This window comes from Ochotona curzoniae, unplaced genomic scaffold, assembly GCF_017591425.1.
Source record: "Ochotona curzoniae isolate NIBS_2020 unplaced genomic scaffold, NIBS_Ocur_1.0 contig_1302, whole genome shotgun sequence".
Lineage (NCBI taxonomy): Eukaryota > Metazoa > Chordata > Mammalia > Lagomorpha > Ochotonidae > Ochotona > Ochotona curzoniae.
In genome coordinates, this window is record NW_024465035.1 from 16044074 (window position 1) to 16063072 (window position 18999).

An 18999-nucleotide genomic window follows, 5' to 3' on the forward strand; every position below is an offset into this window, starting at 1 on the left:
CCCTACCTGTACCCCCTCCTGGTTCTCAGATCTGCCCATGGGTGTTATGAACTGACCCATTCTGGCCCGACCCCAAATCTGACCCACATGTGTGCCAACAGGTATTATAACTTGGCCTGATCTAGGATGCTCCCAGCCTGACAGAGGATTTCCCTGAGTTCCTCTATGAGGTTTCCTCCCAGTGGCAGATCTCATGCACACTGGTAGGTTCTTGACCCCGACTGACTTGGTCCACCTCTTGTCCTGGCAGGAACAGTGGTCTTGCCTGACGAGTCCACACCTATTCTGGTACTTACCCAGCTCATCTGGTCCATGCCCAGACATAACTCTCACGTTCAGCATCCTACACCCACTGTGGCTTTAAAGGAGTACCAGTGAGTGCCGGAGTATAGCCAGTCTGGTGCACCCCAGACCCAGTCCACACCCATGCCAAGGGACACTGCAGTCATGTCAGCCCTGATTGCTGCCCCCATTCTGGCCCTGACACAGTATGAACCACAGCCCAGCCAGGGTGTCCCCTTAGCTCCCCAACCAGGGATGTTCCCAGCCACAGATCTTGCACATGCCAGTGGTTGCTCTGACCCAACTTGGCATAGCCCATCTCCTGTCTTGACCTTTGTCATCAGATGCTGCAGCCTGACATGCCCTGGACTGCCCCCCAGTTCCAGCTCTCACTGGTGTGTGCTGCAACCTAGCTTTGCCCAGTCCACTCCCATCCCTGATTCATGCAAACCAGTTGGTGTGATAGCCTAGTCTGGCAGGACTCAAATCCAGCCTTGGCTTCAGATCAACACAGCCCAGCCATTGTGATCACTTGGGGAGTGAATCAACAGATGAGTGGTCGTCAGCAATGGTCGATGCTAACTAGCCCGGCTCAGGTCTCCCACGCGAGCTGGTGTATCAGTCTGACCCTTAAAGGTCCTCCAGTTTCACCTTCCAAGCTGCTTGGTCTCAGCAAGTACAGTGGCCTTGTCAATGGAAGTCCCTCAAAAGTCACACCTGTAACATGCTCCCTCAGCGGTCCTCCCTCACTCCGTCCCTCACATCTTCTTACCTCCTTCCCTGGGAAATCTACAGTACCTTCATCCCAGCCCAGTCTTCTGAAATCCATTCTTCCAGTGGGGTAGTGTGCTGGCCTCTGCCTTCCCCTTAGGATTCCAAGCTCTTGGCATGTGTGCTGGTCTGGTACCTTATCCCTTTGCCCACTCAGGTTCCTAGCCCATTCCAAGTTGCACAAGCCCAGTCCACCATAACACTGTGCCAGCATGTTAACCTAGGGCTTTCCCTTCTCCCCACTGTGCTCAGGACCAAGCACCAGGGGAAATCCCCAGGCTTTTTCTGGCTGCCTCAGAGTGATGTGCTAGGTCCCCCACACCCCATGGGCCCCCTGGCAGGCACAGTGGCTTCAGCTGCCACCCATGGCATGTGGTAGGCTCAATCCCATTTTCTTTTTTTGAGATTTTAAAAAATAGTATTGCCAAGTCTCTACATATGTACATTTGAAGAATTTAATAAAGAATTAGGATCCAGTTGGACAAACATTGAACAGATTATACTGTGAATACTTTTTATACTGTATTTTCTACACTAGTAAAACTGCTGTGTACTGTATTATACCACAGTTTCATATTCTAATAGACTAAATAGCGTTACGTTTTATTCCATTTAAAAGCCTTTTTACGATCTTCCGGTCATCATTATGAATATTAGCTTGCCATGGCAGTGTGACTATGTAGGCCTGCTGTTGAATTACCTTGTACTTTTTCTAAGTAGCTTTTTGGCTCTGGAACACCACGTATTAAACCGCGCAAGTCTCAGAATTAAGGACTCAGAAGTCTCTGGCCAAGTCGCTGCAGCCAGGGCAATTTTACTGCAGCGTGGGCATGGCCGCTCTTGGCACTGGATGTTTTGTTTTTTTTTTTTTTTTGCTGGCTTAGCAGTCCCTGAGTTTGGCGCATGAGCAGTTTGGATTGCGACACTTGGAATCTGTCAGAAGATAGTGACAACACTCACAACCAGCATTGTGATGGACTAACTAGTTCAGTGGCACCACCTCTGAAATGTAAGATTATTCGTTCTAAGGGGGTGTAACTTCTTAAGCACTGAGTCGGCTGGGGGCTAGTTTTGTGAGAAGTGGCTATGAGAAAGAATTTCAGATATACTTAAAAGCATGATTGAGTTTTGAATGCTGTTTACTTTTCTCTTGAACTCCTTAATGGAAAAGAATTGAAAAATACTCTGAGCAGCATAAGGCAGTTTACTGACATGTAGTATTTTTTCCACTTTGAATCATTCACATTAGCTACAGTTAATTTTACTGGTACGGCATGAAGTAGCAAAAAAGCCGTTTAATAAGCAATACATACTACTAAATATAGTGAATTGTGTTTATAAGCATGGAATTTGGATATTATGAATGTGAAACACCTTTACATATGAGGGAATTAAGGTGAAATGATCTTTGAAGAGCCAGAAATAAAGATATTTTATGTTTCAATAACAGATTTTAAAATCCTCTACAGATGGGACTGGAAGGTTGGGCTGGAGTCTGTGTGAGTCGGTGTATTTTCACTTAGTTCTGTGCCTGCTTGACTTTTTCCCTTGGTGGTAATGGGATAGTATATGAGTACTTAAGATTCACAAAGCCCAGGGTTAGATCTAGCCCCAGCAATTAGCAGTCACTCACTTTTTAGGAAAGACTTCACCTCTGAATCTTTTCCCTCAGTTCCAATCAGAATTTTGAACTAGACCTTGAGACTTTTACACCCCCAAAAGGTTGATCAGCAGAAGATAAGTTAACTGTTTCAGTGTGTCCAGAGAGTAGGCTTAGCTGTTAGACTGTGAAGTCTGCGTGTAAGTATCATTAGGGTGTGATTCTTCTATTCATCTATAAATTAAGTCTTTTTTTTTTTTATGTCAGATGCAATTGTTGGTGCTGGCTGAGATTACAGAAGACATAGGGAGATGACATTATAGAGATCAGACAGTTAATCATAGTTCAGGGACTGAGAAGTGTTAGAATGCGAAAAAAAATTCCTTCGTTGAGTCTTGGGACGGGAAAATAGAAGACTTGGGATGTTGTCGTTGGACTTTGTTAAGACTTGGTGCTTGGTTGCCTCTGGAGACTAGAGGCACATTTCTCAGACTCAGTTTTTACTGTTGTAATCTTTATTGGTGTGTGTGAACGCCTTACTCAAAAACAAATTCTTAATGATGTCTGGATAATTGCACTATCCATCATGGTATATTTAACATGCATTAATCTAGTGTGACCGTTTCCGGCTAACTGTACTAGTCTTGTTGATATGATCTGTGTCCTAGTAATGCATAGACACTTGGTGTTTGGTTTTATCAGACTCATCCTTTTGAGATGCTCCAGCTTTTGCGTTAACATTTACAGTACTAAAACTTGAGTTTACATATACTTGTCTTCAATGTTTGTTACATACCATGAGAAGAAAGTTTATCTAAAACTTCTGAATTTTTGAGTAAACACAGCTTGCTTGCTCTGTTTCTTCCTTAGGATAAGACTTGAAGTTCTTGACATTTTGTCTTCTGCGTCTTATCTTTTATTTTAGTTTAAGTATGTTTACTTTTAGGTTCCAAATATCATTGAGCTTGGGAGAACTCAAATAAAATCACTTCTTTTTTTCCTCCCCCTAAAATAGTCAGTGGGCTAAGCCTCATTCTTGATTTTTATCTCTGTTCTTTTCTAGTTGGATGAAAAATCTGACAAACAGTATGCTGAAAATTACACAAGGGTGAGTAAATAGATTCCTATGGGAATTAAATTCTCAATTAATCTTACTTTCTGTGCTTACTCATTATATTCCAATTGGTCTGATAGAGACCTTCATTTATTTCCTGTCCTTGACCCCTCAAAATTCCTCTGAAGTGAAATCATGTGAAGCCCTGGGAAGGGAAGAGGCGCTGCTCTCTGTTTCCTGAGCCGTTGCCTCTGCGCTTTGGGCTGCCCCTTTGATGTTCATTCCTCCTCCACTGGTCCTGAGAAGGAGCCATTGACCATTGGAAATGCAGTGCTGAAAAACTGGTTTTGTTTGTTTTAGCTTCGCGCATAAGCTATTTCATGAACAAAATAGTTCCTTTGTGTATAATAGATTTGTATTAAAATCTAGCTTCTGAAATTATTTTTAGAAAGTCAGAAAATGATGTATCAGCATTAATTTTATGTTCTGTGCAAGAAGATAGTTCTGTTTAATAGTTATAAAACCAAGTCACAAATGTAATCATGTATAATGTTAAATTTTCTGATGGCCAGAAATAAGTACACTTAAAAATAATAATGAAATAAAATCAAATAGTATATTCGATTTAACACAACCATTCAAAATATTTCAGCATATCAGTATGAATAATTATGATATGTTTAATTCTTTATAATAATCCTTCCAAATCTGGTGCTTGTATTTGATACTTAGTCTCAATTTTGACTAATTACATTTCAAGTGTGAATTACCGGTGGTGTCTACGAGACAGTAGCATGATCTCACATTCACATGGGCCTTGGGAGAAGATTCATAGTGCTGCCAGGGTTGTCAGCTCATCTGCGGTACAGCCTCTTCCTTTTCAATCTAAAAAAGATCCTCAGAAGAGGCCATTCTAAGAATAGGGAAAGCGTGTACCAGTTCTAAAGTTTCAAAACTGCTTCACAGGAATCTTTGCTTATCCAAGATTTTTAATAATATGACAGAGATAAACTTAGTAAAGTTGGATAAACAAATCCCATAAAAATGACTTCCTCCTTGGTTGTTAGGATATCAGGGTTTTGATAAGGCATTCGAGTTAGCAGCGCTGTGTTTGTCATGTCTGGGATGGTCTCTGGACATCTCTGCCATAGCCAATCTGAGTTGCCCATCTCGTTGACTTTGTTTCTTTTTTAAAGTTTATTATTTTGAAGATTTTTTTTTTAATGGAAAGGCAGCTTTATAAGAGAAGTAGAGAGAGAGAAAGATCTTCCATCTGCTGACTCACTCCCCAAGTGGCCGCAATGACTGGAGGTGAGCCAGCCAGGAGCCTCCTCTAGGTATTCCACGCAGGGTCCCAAGGCTTTGGGCCATCTTCTACTCCTCTGCTGCTTTCCCAGGCAGGGAGCTGTATGGGAAGTGGAGTAGCTGGGACACAAACCAGTGCCTATGTGGGCTGCTGGAACTTGCAGGTAGAGTATTAGCCAATGAGCCATTGCACTGGCCCCTATTTTTAATTTTTTAATGATTTGCTTATTCATTTAAAAGACAGAATGGCGTGGAGAGAAGTAGAGACCCATAGATTTTTCATCCTTTGGTTCACTTCTCTCAGATGCCTGCAATGAGCTGTGGCAGGCCAAATCCAGGAGCCAGAAGCTCCCTCTCTGAGTTTGCCTTGTAAGTAGCACAGATCTGAGCACTTAGGGCAGCTTCCGCTGTTTTCTCAAATGTGTTGGCAGGGAACTGGACTTGAAGTGGAGTGACCACAACTCAGTCATGTGCTCCTAAGCGGTGCTGATGTTGTAGGTGGCGGGCAGCTGAAACCGTGACACCACAACCCCACCTGGCATCGGTATATTCACCTGAAGCCCACGTGTGCTGCCACCATCCTGCCAGTTCTTAATTTCTACAGTAATTTCCTTGGAACACTACTAAGAAATGTCTGTGTCTTTCTCCCTAGCCTTCATCTCGAAATTCTGTGTCAGCAACAACTCCTCTGAGTGGAAACTCATCCAGGCGAGGGAGCGGGGACACCAGCAGCTTGATCGATCCAGACACCTCATTAAGTGAATTACGGGTAAGTCGCGGTCTTTCGGTTGGCTTTGGAAAAACATCCTTGATTCTTTGTAGTGTGCTGCATTTTTCACATTTAATGTGTAGAAAGAGTGAATTTTTGCAATAAGGTGTTAATCCAGTTCAGAAGTGTAACTCCAGCGTCAGAGCCAGAAAAGGGGAGATTAGATCATTCTGCCTTCTGTTTTCTTTGCTGCAGATAGTGGAGCGAGTTCTGCAAACTGACAAAAGTCCAAGAAGTTTTGTAATATATATGAAAGTAATTGTCTCAGAAGTAATTGGCTGTGTTTTAAGTGGAAAATATGTGGCTGTACAAAGAACCAGATTGTGGGAATTTAGTCTTTTGAGCCACTGGGGTATTTGCCTGCTGAAACATAGTTATCTGTATTTTGTAGTAATGAAAGTATAATAATATTTGAGTAACAGCAATCCCTGAGATAATTAAAAGTTAATATGACTCACCAGTTGTATTTCTACTCTTACGGTTTTTTTTAATTTGAAAGATGAGAACTTTAAAAAATAAACTCGAATATCTGTTTGCCAAACTTGCTGTTTGTGAATGGTAAGAGAAAGTGCATTGGATGGATTGATTGAGCATTAAATCATAGGGATTTGCATAAGTAACACACATCTGAATTTGAGGAGATGACTTACAGGAAAGGTAAACTTCTATGTCAGTGAAGCCAGGTGGTGTAATAACAGTAGTGGTAGCAGCAGCAGTAGCAGTAATAGTACTAATAGTAGTAATATACAGTAGTAGTAATAGTACTAATAGTAGTGGTATACAGTAGTAGTAATAGTGCTAATAGTAGTAGTAATAGTGCTAATAGTAGTAGTATACAGTAGTGGTAACAGTACTAGTAGTAGTACTATACAGTAGTCGTAGTATACAGTAGTAGTAGCAATGGTGCTAATAGTAGTAGTATACAGTAGTAGTAATAGTACTAGTAGTACTATACAGTAATCGTAGTATACAGTAGTAGTAGTAATAGTGCTAATAGTAGTAGTAGTAGTAGAAATGTGACTATTAAGTTAATTCAGTACCAAGAGGCAATAAAAAGGTTTTTCAGAGAAGACAAACTTTGAATTAAGGTTTGAAACCTTCAAAAAACCATAAAGTCACCCGAGCAGCAAGCCTGGTGGGAAGCAGGAGAAGGACAAGACAGGGACCGGAGAATTAGCGAGGATCCAGATCACCACAGAATTGTATGGTCGCCTGAAAATTAAATTTTGCATTGACCCTATCAATTTTTACTACCTTTATTTGAAAGGAGTGGAAAACTCATTTCTCTCATTAGTTGCAACTCTCCATTATGAACCCATTTATTTGAAGGAGAAAAGAAGGGAAGGAGGGGAGAGGGTGCTTTTCTCTGCTGTTCCCTCCTCATACCTACAACAGCCAGAATTAGGCCAGACCCAGCTGGATCTTCCACTTAGTTGCAGGAACCTGTGGTTTTGATCCATCACCTGCTGCCTCCCAGGGCTTGCTTTAGCAGGAAGCTGAAATCCAAAGTGGAGCCAGGACTTGAAGCCAGGCACTCCTGTGCGGGGTCTAAGGGATGTGAGTGTCCTGAGTGGCAGTTTCAGCAGCTGTGCTACCTGCTACCCCAACTGTGGAATGTTAAATAGGGAGTAGTACTGTCTGATTGGCATGGCTAAGGGTGACTGATCGTAGCCTGGAGGAATTAGTAAGCCGATAGGAACAGTAAGCCATCAGTTGGACAGTGAAGATGAGGTGAAGAAGTGAAGCTGAGAGGAGAAAGGAGGAGAAACTTGATGTGAAGTGAGTGTGAGAGGCTGAGCAATAGATGTAAGAATATTTGAATTTTTTCTTTCTTTTAAAATGAGGTCGGTAATTGTCTTGACTGAGTAGTTTGAGCTGGTAGAGTGAGCAGTGCCACGTTCTGGGAGACACAGGAGCATGAAGGCAGGATCTTCCATCCTCCATTCTCCATCCTTCCATTTCTTCTGTCACACGACTTAGTAGTTGTTTTCCTTCCTCAGTAGGTCCTTGGTAAATATGTACAACACTTCAGTGAGTGCAAGTCGGACAGACCTGCGAAGGGAGTATTACAGAAACGTCTGCAGTTGACTTTCACTGGTCGATACTGCCTGTAACTGCAGAGTTGTGTGTAGGTCCCGGAGACAGGAGAGATCCTAGGATGAGCTAGAGTAGGCCTGTGACACACGGTCAGGTACAAGGGAAGCAAAGGCTTCCATTTCACATGTGACCCATTTTGGTTTTTTTCAAAGATTGTAGTTACATTTGGAGCAATGGATTTTTTAAAAAAATCATTTAAATGGGGTCCTCCAGTAGAGTATGTAAATTAACATTGTACTTAAAATGTTGGTGTGTCACTTCTCTTCCTGTTTCCCAAATTGATTGCAGTCGGTAATTAAGTCACGGAGACATAACTTTATTCATGTCTGTTTATCATATTTTTAAAAATCAGTAGTTTTGCTGCTTTATTACGTCTTATATTTTAGGTTGAGCATTATGCCAGAGTTATTTGAGTGACATCGAATTTTCAGCTGTTAAAATATTATAATGCATCCAGCCTGTTAACATATACAGCCTGTTCACATGTGCCAGTGTAGCTTTCGACAGAGTTCATGCTAAAAAAATGTTCATGTCAGATTGAGTCTTCCAGACCTTTCCCTAGCCCCGCTGTCTGCTGACCTGCTCGCTCCTTCAGTGGTGTGCACTTAGTTATTTCTCTGCTTTTTAGTCTGAAATGTTCACAAGTAAGTCCCGTGTTCATTTGAATCCTTTGAGGCGAAAGATGTGTTGCTGCATGGTTTTTATACAATGGTTCATTCCTATGTCCCACAGGATATCTATGACCTTAAGGACCAGATACAGGATGTAGAAGGGAGATACATGCAGGGGCTTAAAGAACTGAAGGTATCCAGGTCGATTTTGCAGCCCAAGCATGCTCTGTATGCAAACGTTTTGGCTGTGGTGGTTTCACGAATTCTGTTAACCCTTTGCACACAACTTTACTAACAGTGTTTGTCTTTCAAGCACGTGCTTAACCTGCAATGCATAGAAAAGTTGAACTTTAAAATCTGCTCATGTTTAAATGTTTAGTTTTGCAAATAGCTAAGATACACAATACTTATGAGATAATTTTGTTTCTTCTGTCTATAGAAAAATTAAATTGGCAAACTCTTTAAAAGATACTCCACAAATATTTTTTTACTAGACCTTAAAATTGTACTAAGCTAATTGAAAAAAATATTGCACTTCATGTTTTGCCACTAAATTCAACCAGTACCAAAAGTGTGAGGAAGAAGTACCTGAAACAACTTTATTATTAACATCCTCTTGGGAGGAATGAACAAGCGTGAGGCGTATGTTTTTGTTGGATTCATTTTTCACTCTGCATCCAAAAGATGACCACATATCTAGTGCCTTAAGGGATACTTCTCTCGGGAAGGGCAGTTACCCGTTTTCAGTCTAAAGTGTGACTCAGACAATTTGTCGTACGCTGATTATAACCATTGTATCACAAATAGTTATCATGATATGTTTTACTTATGTGTCATTTTGAACTTCAAGCTTAACCTTATGAAGAAGGCCAGAGTTTGAACACTGTGTGTTCTGACCTGAATTAGAAGAACACAGTAGACCTCTGAAAATAGCAAGACATTCAAAAAGGTGACTCAGCATGGACCACACAGGCAAGGCATTCACGATCTTCCCTGGCGTAAGGTGAAGCTGCTCAGTTGCCATCGAAAACCTTAGTACAGCAGATCACGTGTGCAGGAACTCACGGTTAACACTTGGGGACCAAAAAGGATGGACGTGCTGATGTCATGCTGTTAGTTCTATGACGGTGTCAGGAAACATCGGGTGTGTTACAGAGGCAGTCACATGGCTCAGCTCTTCAGTCTTCAGCATATAACCTTTCTAAGATTTTCTAAGAATATTTAAAATGCCTTGGATTAAAAAATATACTCAGCATATTAACTAAATCTGGTCTTATTAAGGTCTTTTATATAGTGTGAGTATTGTAGCTCAGTGACTGAAGTTGTTACTTGTGGTACTTGTATCCCATATCAGAATTCATGGAATCAACTCCTGCCTCTATTTCTGATCCGACTTCCTAGTTTTATGGCTGGGAGACAGCAGCTTGTGTCCCTGCCATCTATATGAGAAACCTGGTTGGAGTTCCTGGATCCTGATCTCCTTTAACACAGCCATGGCTGTTTTCCAAATCTTAACATAGTTTTTGTGGGTTGTTGGTTTGTTTGTTTTTTTTTTTTGTAAAGATTTATTCATTTTTATTGGATAGTCAGATTTACAGAGAGGAGGAACAGAAAGATCTTCCACCCACTGGTTCACTCCTCAAGTGACTGCAATGGCTGGAGCTGAGCCAATCCAAAGCCAGGAGCCAGGTGCCTCCTCCGAGTCTCCCACACAGGTGCAAGTCCCAAAGCTTTGGGCCATTCTCTCCTTCCTGCTCTCCAAGGCCAGCAGCAGGAAGCTGGAAGGGAAGAGGAGCATGATACAAACTGGCTCCCATATGGGCCTGAGCGTGCAAGGCGAGAACTCTAACCAGTGGGCTCCTGCACTGCGCCTTTTGCTTGGGTACTTTAAAAAAGCAACTGTTCTGTTTGGAAAATAGTTTTTCAGAATTTTAAAAACATTCTTTAAAATTTGATACTCATACTCACTGCCTACTTGACCAATCAAGTTACTTGCCTCCGTGTCAGCATCTGTAAAATGGGATGGAGCTGCTGCCAGGATTGAGTTGGAGGAGGAGATAAAGAGCGTGAAAGCACTTAGTGAGGAGTGCTGGCGTTGTTACTACAGCACTAGTCACGAACCTGCCTGAATCAGTGAAGCAGAAAGTTCAACCTGGAGAAAATCCCATGTGCATATAACTGATCTATCCATGTAAACATAACGATGAGCTTCAAAGATTCATTGGGTTCCCAGACAGTTGGTTAGGCTTTCTAGTTAACTAAGCTCTGTCACATACACAATAGTGCTGATTATATGATTTACGTACCTCGTCCAAGTTGCTAAGTATTACATATTAAAATATTTGTTAAAGCAAAATAGTGGACACCGTAAGTTTTAAACTCAGACTAGAGATTGACTGCTACGTATTTTATTTTAAAAAGACATCTCTAAATGGGACACAAAATATGAGGGTCACAGAACGCCCAATTGAATTGATCTAAAGTGATCCTCACCACGACACATCATAATCGAGCTGTCTTCCTTGAACATAAAGATCCTGAAATGTGCACGAGAGAAGTTGATGAACATAAACCAGAGCCCCAGTCCGATTCACAGCTGACCTCTCAGAGGAAACTCGACAGGCCAAAAGAGAATGGAGTGAGATATATCCCAGATCCTAAAAAGAAAAAATTGTCAACCCAGAATAATATGCTCAGCAAAGTTTTCTTTTGTCCTTGAAAATGAAAGAAAATGCTCTCAAAGCAAACAAAAGCTGAAATAGATCACCTCTATTAGACCTGCACTACAAATGTTACTTAAGTTTGTCCCGTGGACAGAGAAGAATACCATCTACCAAAACCAAAGACAAATTTGGGAGAATGTCCAAGTAAAATGACAGAAGAACAAACCGAATAATGAACAGGACCAAATTACTATCTATCGATATTGACCCTGAATGTAAATGGTTTAAACTCATCAATTAAATGTCATAAATTAGTGGACCAGGTTAAAAAAAAAAACTACCTGTTACAGACAGGATACAGATTTCTCCAACAAAGATATGTAGAAAATGAAAGAATGGGATAGAATATTCCAGGCCAATGGAAAGGAAAAGTGAGGTGGTGTAGCCATTTTTATATCAGATACAATAGACTTTGATGTGAAAAGCGTTAGAAGAGATGGAGAAGGGCACCACATAATGATCAGTGGATCCATTCAGCAAGGAGAAATCACCAGAATAAATGCATACATACCAAATGCCGGAGCACCTACCTATGTGAGACAGATGTTAATCTATTTAAAGGGAGAAATAGACTCCAATACAATGACAGTGGGGCACCTTAACACCTCACTAACCTCAGGGGTCAGATTGACAAGACAGAAACTCAGCAAGGAAACAACAGAGCTCACCCATCCAATAGAATCAGTGAACTTAATTGGTATCTACAAAACCTTTCATCCTACAGATGCAGAATACACTTTTTTCATCAGTACATGGCACCTTCTCCAGGATGAGTCAGATTGTAGGCCACAAAACAAGCACCAGCAAATTCAAAACCAATTTTGAAATCATACCATGCGTCTTAAACCATCATGAAGTGAAACTGGAGACCAGCAGTCAAAATACCCAGAGGATATGCAAATACTTGGAGACTGAACAGCATGCTGCTAAATGAACAATAGAATATAGAAGAAATCAAAGAGGAAATTTAGAAATAGCTTGAAACGAATGAAGACATAACACAACATGTTGAAATTTATGGGAAACTGGCAAAGCAGTATGAAGAGGAGAGTTCATTTCAATCAGTGCTCATGTCAAGAAATTGGAAATGCTCCAAGTATAAACAGGCATCTGAAGGATCTAGAAAAAGTAATAGCAAAGCAATCCCAAGATGTGCAGGGAAAAAGACATAATCAAAATAAAGGAGGAAGCAAACCAAATAGACACCAAAAGGATGACACGTAAGACCAATGAATCTGTGCTGCCAGAGCAGTTGTTTTCTGTGGTAGCTGAGAATGGCTTGGGCGCTGAACTTCTCTCTGGATAAGTCAGTCCCCAAAGAACAAATACCATATATGCTTTCAATTTTCTGTATGCTTTCATTGTTACTGTTCACTAAATAAAGGATTGAACAAACAGCAAGTAGAAGACCCATTCAGTTTCAGTTTAAATCTTATTATCAATTCTGCCTTCTGAAGGATTTTCAAAACTGTTAATTTTTGTTGAGGCCTAATTTATACATCATAAAAATTTACCTTTTAAGATATGGGATTTGGGCCCAGCGCAGGAGCCTAGCAGCTAAAGTCCTTGCCTTGCTCATGTCGGGATCCCGTATGGGAACCGGTTCTAAAACTGGTGACCCCACTTCCCATCCAGCTCCCTGCCTGTGGCCTGGAAAAGCAGGCAAGGGTGGCCCACATCCTTGGGACCCTGCACCTGCATGGGAGACCCAAAAGAGAACCAGGCTTCTGACCTCAGATTGGTGCAGCTCCAGCTGTTGTGGCTGCTTGTGGTGCAAAGATCTTCCTCTCTGTCTCTCCTCCTCTCTGTATATCTGACTTTCCAATAAAAATAAATAAATCTTAAAAAAAATAAAGATACAGGATTCAGTGTTTTTAGCATATTCCAGGAGTTATGAAACTTATGTTATGGAACCACAGTACAAAAAACCACACCAAAAAGAAACTCGGCCGTCATTGGCAGTCTTTCCCAGCCCTCCTCACAACTCCCATCTCCAGCTGGGCAGCTTCTTTCTTTGTTACTGAAGAGTTGTGCATTCTGAATATTTCCTATAAATAGAATTATATAGTATGTTGCCTGATGTAATGGCTTTTCGTTGAACATAACGTTTTCAAGATGCACCGTGTTGCAACATGTGTTAGTCATTTGTTTTTGGTGTGTGTGTGTGTAAGTGATCGGACTGTATTTTATTATAGATTTACTGCACCATGTTATTTATTTGTCAGCTTATGGGCATTAGACTAGTATTACTTTTGTGGCATAGACGTGACATTTGATTTCTTTTGAGTGTGTTGCTTGAATAGAATTGCTGGCTCATATGGTAACTTTGTTTAAATTCATATTTTTGGAAACTAATTTGCAAAGTAGTTATATCATTTTATATTTCAACCAATTAATGTATGTATTTTTTTTACATCCTCATTTAGAACTTATAGATAGCCACGTTAATGGTTGTGACGTCATTCTGACTGTGCTTTCAATGTGCATTTCCCTGATGAGTAACAAAGTTGAATGTGTTTTCATGTGCCACTTTTTCATTTGTGAATCTGCTTTAGAAAAATCCCTGTCCATTTTTGAGTTGTATTTCTTCTATTGAGTTTGAAGAGTTCTTTATATTCTCTAGATACACTTTTAAATCCGATACAAGATTTGCACGTTTTTATTCTGTTGTCTGGGCTATATGTTTGTAGTGATAATTTCATTAAGTTTTAGATTTTGATGAAATCTGTGTTCTAAGAAACTAGTGCCTACTTAGAGATCTTGAAAACTTAGTCCTACATCTTCCTCAGAGTTCTGTTGTTATACAGTCTGCATTTGGATCTGTGGTCCATACGTGAGGTAGCAGCCAAAGGTTCTGTGTTGTGTGTGAGTGCAACAGCGTCCTTTATTCTCCCATAGGCAGACACCCTGGTAGAAATTAACTGATTGGAAATGTAAGGGATCCGACTCTGTTATTTTTCATTGATCTTGGCTTTTTGTCCATTTCTATCAGTATTCTAATAAATGTATTCCCAGGAGTAATTTTTTTTTGTGAAGCATTTTTTTTGCTTGTTAGCTTTGGATAGAGTGTTATTTAACAACTTAGGCATAGTTATTTAAAAATAACATATAGTAACTGGAATAAGCTAAAAGAGCTGTGAATGTAAAGCTTTGGTCACAGAAGATTTTAGGAATTCACTGGTAGCTCTTGTTTAATACAGGGTTTGTATTGCTTACTCATTGAAAACTAAGATTTGAATAATTAGCATTATTATGCATTACAAGAAAGACTGAACATGAATTTCCGAGAAGTAACCAAATTCACCAAGTGTCAATATTCAAAAATAAGTGTGATGTTTCCTTCTGTAAAGAGACTCTGTAAGTGTTGGATCTTTGCACTCTGAACACCAATTTTTTGTTAAAAGCAGTAACATTCCTGAAAATATTGGGGATTTTTCATTCAGTGACCTTTACATGTTGTCTCTGTGCTTTCCTTGTGTTAGAGGCTTTGTCTGCTGCTTGGTTTGGTTTTCTCGAGGCAGAGTGCACAAGGAAGCTTGGACAGTTCCCTTCGGCTTGGCTGTCGTCCTGTTCCATGTGCATGTTACTAAACAGACTGGCACACACTGCTTGTATCTTATAAAAGTGCACCTTGAATGCTTGCACCGGAGCTGTAACTTCCTTTTGTAGTGTCTATGCAATGAATGTGTTTGAGACATCAGCCTGATTGAGTTTGACTCTCCCCTAGGAGTCTTTGTCTGAAGTGGAAGAGAAATACAAGAAAGCCATGGTTTCCAATGCACAGTTAGACAACGAGAAGAACAATTTGATCTACCAGGTAGACACCCTCAAGGATGTTATTGAAGAGCAGGAGGAACAAATGGCAGAATTTTACAGAGAAAACGAAGAAAAATCAAAGGTAATTGCCCACCTTGTATCGCACCTTTCTTTGGGTTGGAAGATAGATAGCATTCTGCCCCTTAAACCGTGGCAGGTTCTTGAGCGTGACATTTCAGGCAAAATTGGATGGTTGAGGAGAAGGTTACCATCCTTGTTAGGTGTCTGCAAATGGAAAGTAGGTGAGATTTTATCTGTGTATCTCTTAATTGGGACAATTCCAGTGAATTACCTACTGTTTCTTGCTGTACGTGACCAGAAACCAACCACCCCCCCCCCCCCGCAAAGATCCAGAGGCTCAGTGAGATGGGTCATTTTTTTTCTATGAACTTCTTAAGTGGTCCAAGAAAACCCCTAAGTTTTTCAAAGCAAGCAGAGTGGAAACAAATGTCTAGTTTGTTCTGAAGTTTGTGAGTTGCATCGTCAAGGTGTACAGTTACACAATGAATGCCAATTCTTGAAGCTCTGAGTGGCTGTTTGACAACTGTAGTCAAGTGGGTTATCTTCAAAGCTTACTGGACTGAAGCTTCTTGGAAAAGTATTGGTGTTAGGGCTTGGCATGGTAACCTCGTGGCTAAATCCTGGCATTGCATGTGCCAGGATCCCATACGGGAACCGTCCCAGTTGCTCCACTTCCCCTCTGGTTCCCTGCCTGTGACCTGGAAAGCAATTGAGGATGACCCAAAGCCTTGGGACTCTGCATCTGTGCGGGAGACCCAGAAGAAGCTCCTGTCTCTTGGCTTCAGATTAGTTCAGTTCTGGCTGTTGCGACCATTTCAGGATTGAATCATTGGATGGAAGATTCTGTGTGTCTGACTTTCCAATTAAAAAAAAAAAGTAAATATCATTTAAAAAGTGGTAGCTTGAAAATTAATTACATTTAAAATAAGCAGGTTCAAGTGTAATTACACTTTGTAATTACTTGATTGCTCCATCAAGCTTCTTTTGGTTTATCAATTCCTTTCCATCTCTTTCCCTCTTTGTAGTTTATATTGTTGAAACTCTGAAACTCTGCTGTCTCAGTCCCTGGAGTGTTTTACTATGTCACTTTTCCCTCTGCAGTTCCCATAGATAGCTGTTGAGTAGACCCTTCCGTTCTAGAACTGAAGCAAATATAACTTTTTTTTCCTGCAAGTCTCTGTCATAGATGACATGGTTATTTCACAGATTGTGCTGCTGTCTCTCTGTGATGCCGCACCCCTCAAGTGAGATGCTCTGATTTCGTTATTATCAATTAATGTTTCTATCCAACTTACTCTAAAACAGCTTGAGACCTCATATGCCATATATACCTTTCAAAACCCATTTAATGGAAAATAAAAAATAGTAATTTTTTCATCTGTGAATTGGCATTTTTCTTTTTTTTTAAGATTTATTTATTTATTGGGAAGTCAGAAATACAGAGAGAAGGAAAGACAGAGAGGAAGATCTTCCGTCTGATGATTGACTCCCCAAGTGAGCGCAACGACCGATGCTATGCCGATCCGAAGCCAGGATCCAGGACTCCTTCCGGGTATTCCACATGGGTACAGAGTCCCAAAGCTTTGGGCCATCCTCAACTGCTTTCCCAGGCCACAAGCAGTGAGCTGGATGGAAAGTGGAGCTGCCGGGATTAGAACTGGCACCCATGTGGGATCCCGGGCGTTCAAGGCGAGGACTTTAGCCACTAGGCCACACCGTTGGGCCCCGAATTGGCATTTTTCATCCATTTTCAAGAACAACTGAACATAGCCAGCATTTGTGCATTCTGAAAGTAAAATACTGAGACATCTGACTAAGTAATGTGTGTTTTTTTGTAGTTTCCCATATCTGGTAGGGAGCATATTTTAATTTTTAGTTTTTTTAACATATTTGTATATATGTGCAAACAATCACTGTAGCCACTTTGAAAACATTTCCATTACTTCAGAAAGAGACCAAGTGCACCTTATCTGTTGTATCCCCATCTTGTACTCCCCCCTCATCCCTTAAATAATCTGAGATTGCCTTCTCGTAGACTTTTCTATGAACGGAATCGTGTGCCACTCAGTCCTCGCCAACACTTGTTATTATCTGACATTTTCATCCAGCCATCCTAGAGGATGTGGTTTTGATTTGCTTTTCTCCCATGACTAATGGGCCTTACTATTTGCATATATTTCTTAGAGAAGTGACTTTCCAGAACCTTTGAGCATTCTTAAGTTGATTTATTTACCTTTTGTTGAATTGTAAACTTGTTTTATCTGTTCAGATACAGGTCTCTTATCAGACACATGATTTGTAAACATTCTATCCCATACTATGAGTCGTCCGTCAGTTTATTCTGCTTTACCTGTGAAGTCAGTCTTGAAGAAGAAAGCATCCTTGTGTCACTTACATGGGGAGGGTGAGATTATAGCTTGATAATTTTTTTGCCCTTAGTTATGAATTTTCCAAAATTAAGCACTGATTAGTATGCTAGGATAGTGACCAACTACATGTTTTCCTTTCCTCATAAATTCGTAAAGCAATTACTGGCTTACTGATGTGCTCACCCAAAGCCCTCATTAGCAGTCATTGGGCCAGCACTGGGCCAAGCCAGAGTCAGAGATCAAGAACACAGCCTGCGTGTGCCACCAGAGCAGAGGGACTCACAGACGGTACCATCACCTGCAACTTCCATGCTACATGCTGGCTGGAAGCTGGACTCAGGCAGGGATGATCCTCAAACGTAGGCCCTCCAGAATGATGTGGGCTTGTCAGTTGAAGTCTTCACTGCTGTACAAAATGATATGCCCGTAAATATATCAAGTCATAGACTCAAGTCTTTGATGCTTTCAGACATTGCAGCTTTTGTAAAATCCTTTTCATGTCTATTTTGTCCCACTCTTGGAATTTGGGGGTTGGTTCCCAGGTATTTTAGGTAAGACTGCTTTCTGGCGAGATTTTTCTGGTCATTTGTTGAGGAGCCCCCGTTCTCTTGTAGTGTGGGGCAGTGGAGTTGCTGGGAAAGCTCACTGCCACCCATGTGGCCACGCTGTCTCTAGCCCCGTCAGTGGTTCTGGCTGGGAACTAGGTGTGTGGAAGGTTGTTCTGTTTTTGCATGTTGTTTTAAGTGACATAGTGTGTGTTCCTACGTGTATTTGCAGTTCATAGTGGGGACTCCAGGCATTTTACTCAGCCTCTTCAAGACTTTACTTCTCTTTTCCTCCTCACATTACAGTTTCTGGTTCTTAAAATCACTGAAGATGGTAGTAATTACGTGATATGTGATTTTCATTGCTTTATTTTATATTGCCCAAAATAGCAATACCAACATTAACATCCACATTACAATTACTGAAAATAGTTAAATGCTTGTTTTGCTTGGCCGCTATTCTTGCTGCTGGGCTATGTATGGCCAAACCATTGTTTTTAAGTTACTTGAAGCATTTTCTTTCTGTGCTGATGTTACCAACCGACTGTATAGTTAGGATCATTGCATTTTATGTTCAGTATTTAGAAATTGCCTTAAAGTTTTGAAAATTTTTATTTTTAACGTGATAAAAGTATGTATATGAGGTTTACCTTCTTAAGCAATGTGAAGGGCACATTTCGGTGGTGATCCGTGTGCTCGCATTGTTTCTGCACGATGTTTCCAGAACATTTTCATCTCACGGAGCCAGTGCTTCTACCCTGGGTGGCAGTCTCCTGTTTCTGCCTCGCCCAGGCTCTGACAGCCACCGTCCCACTTTGTGTCTCTGTGGATGTGACCGCTCCGAGCACCTTGGGATCATGTTTGTCCTCGTGTAGCTTGGTTCTTTCACTAAGATGCGTGCGTGTCGTGTGACAGCAGTTCCTTCCTTTTCAAGAGTGAATGATGTTCCACTGCGTCTCCTCCATTGTACCCAGCCATCTGTTGAAGGACACTTCGGTTGCTTCCACTAGGAACTGCCTTTTGAATTTAACTGTGT

The 18999-nt window shown here is 41.0% G+C and overlaps 1 protein-coding gene across 3 annotated transcripts in view; it reads left to right on the top strand.

The window, feature by feature from the left end:
• LRRFIP2 (LRR binding FLII interacting protein 2) overlaps positions 1 to 18999 on the top strand; it is a 107320-nt gene that overhangs the window by 68007 nt on the left and 20314 nt on the right. For 2 of the 3 annotated variants that reach the window (XM_040964345.1, XM_040964353.1), the window contains 4 exons: positions 3717 to 3761; positions 5665 to 5781; positions 8611 to 8682; positions 14940 to 15110. In XM_040964345.1, the coding sequence (XP_040820279.1) occupies positions 3717 to 3761; positions 5665 to 5781; positions 8611 to 8682; positions 14940 to 15110 (405 nt within the window). The remainder of the gene's footprint in view (positions 1 to 3716; positions 3762 to 5664; positions 5782 to 8610; positions 8683 to 14939; positions 15111 to 18999) is intronic. The other variant, XM_040964360.1, reaches the window with a different exon arrangement.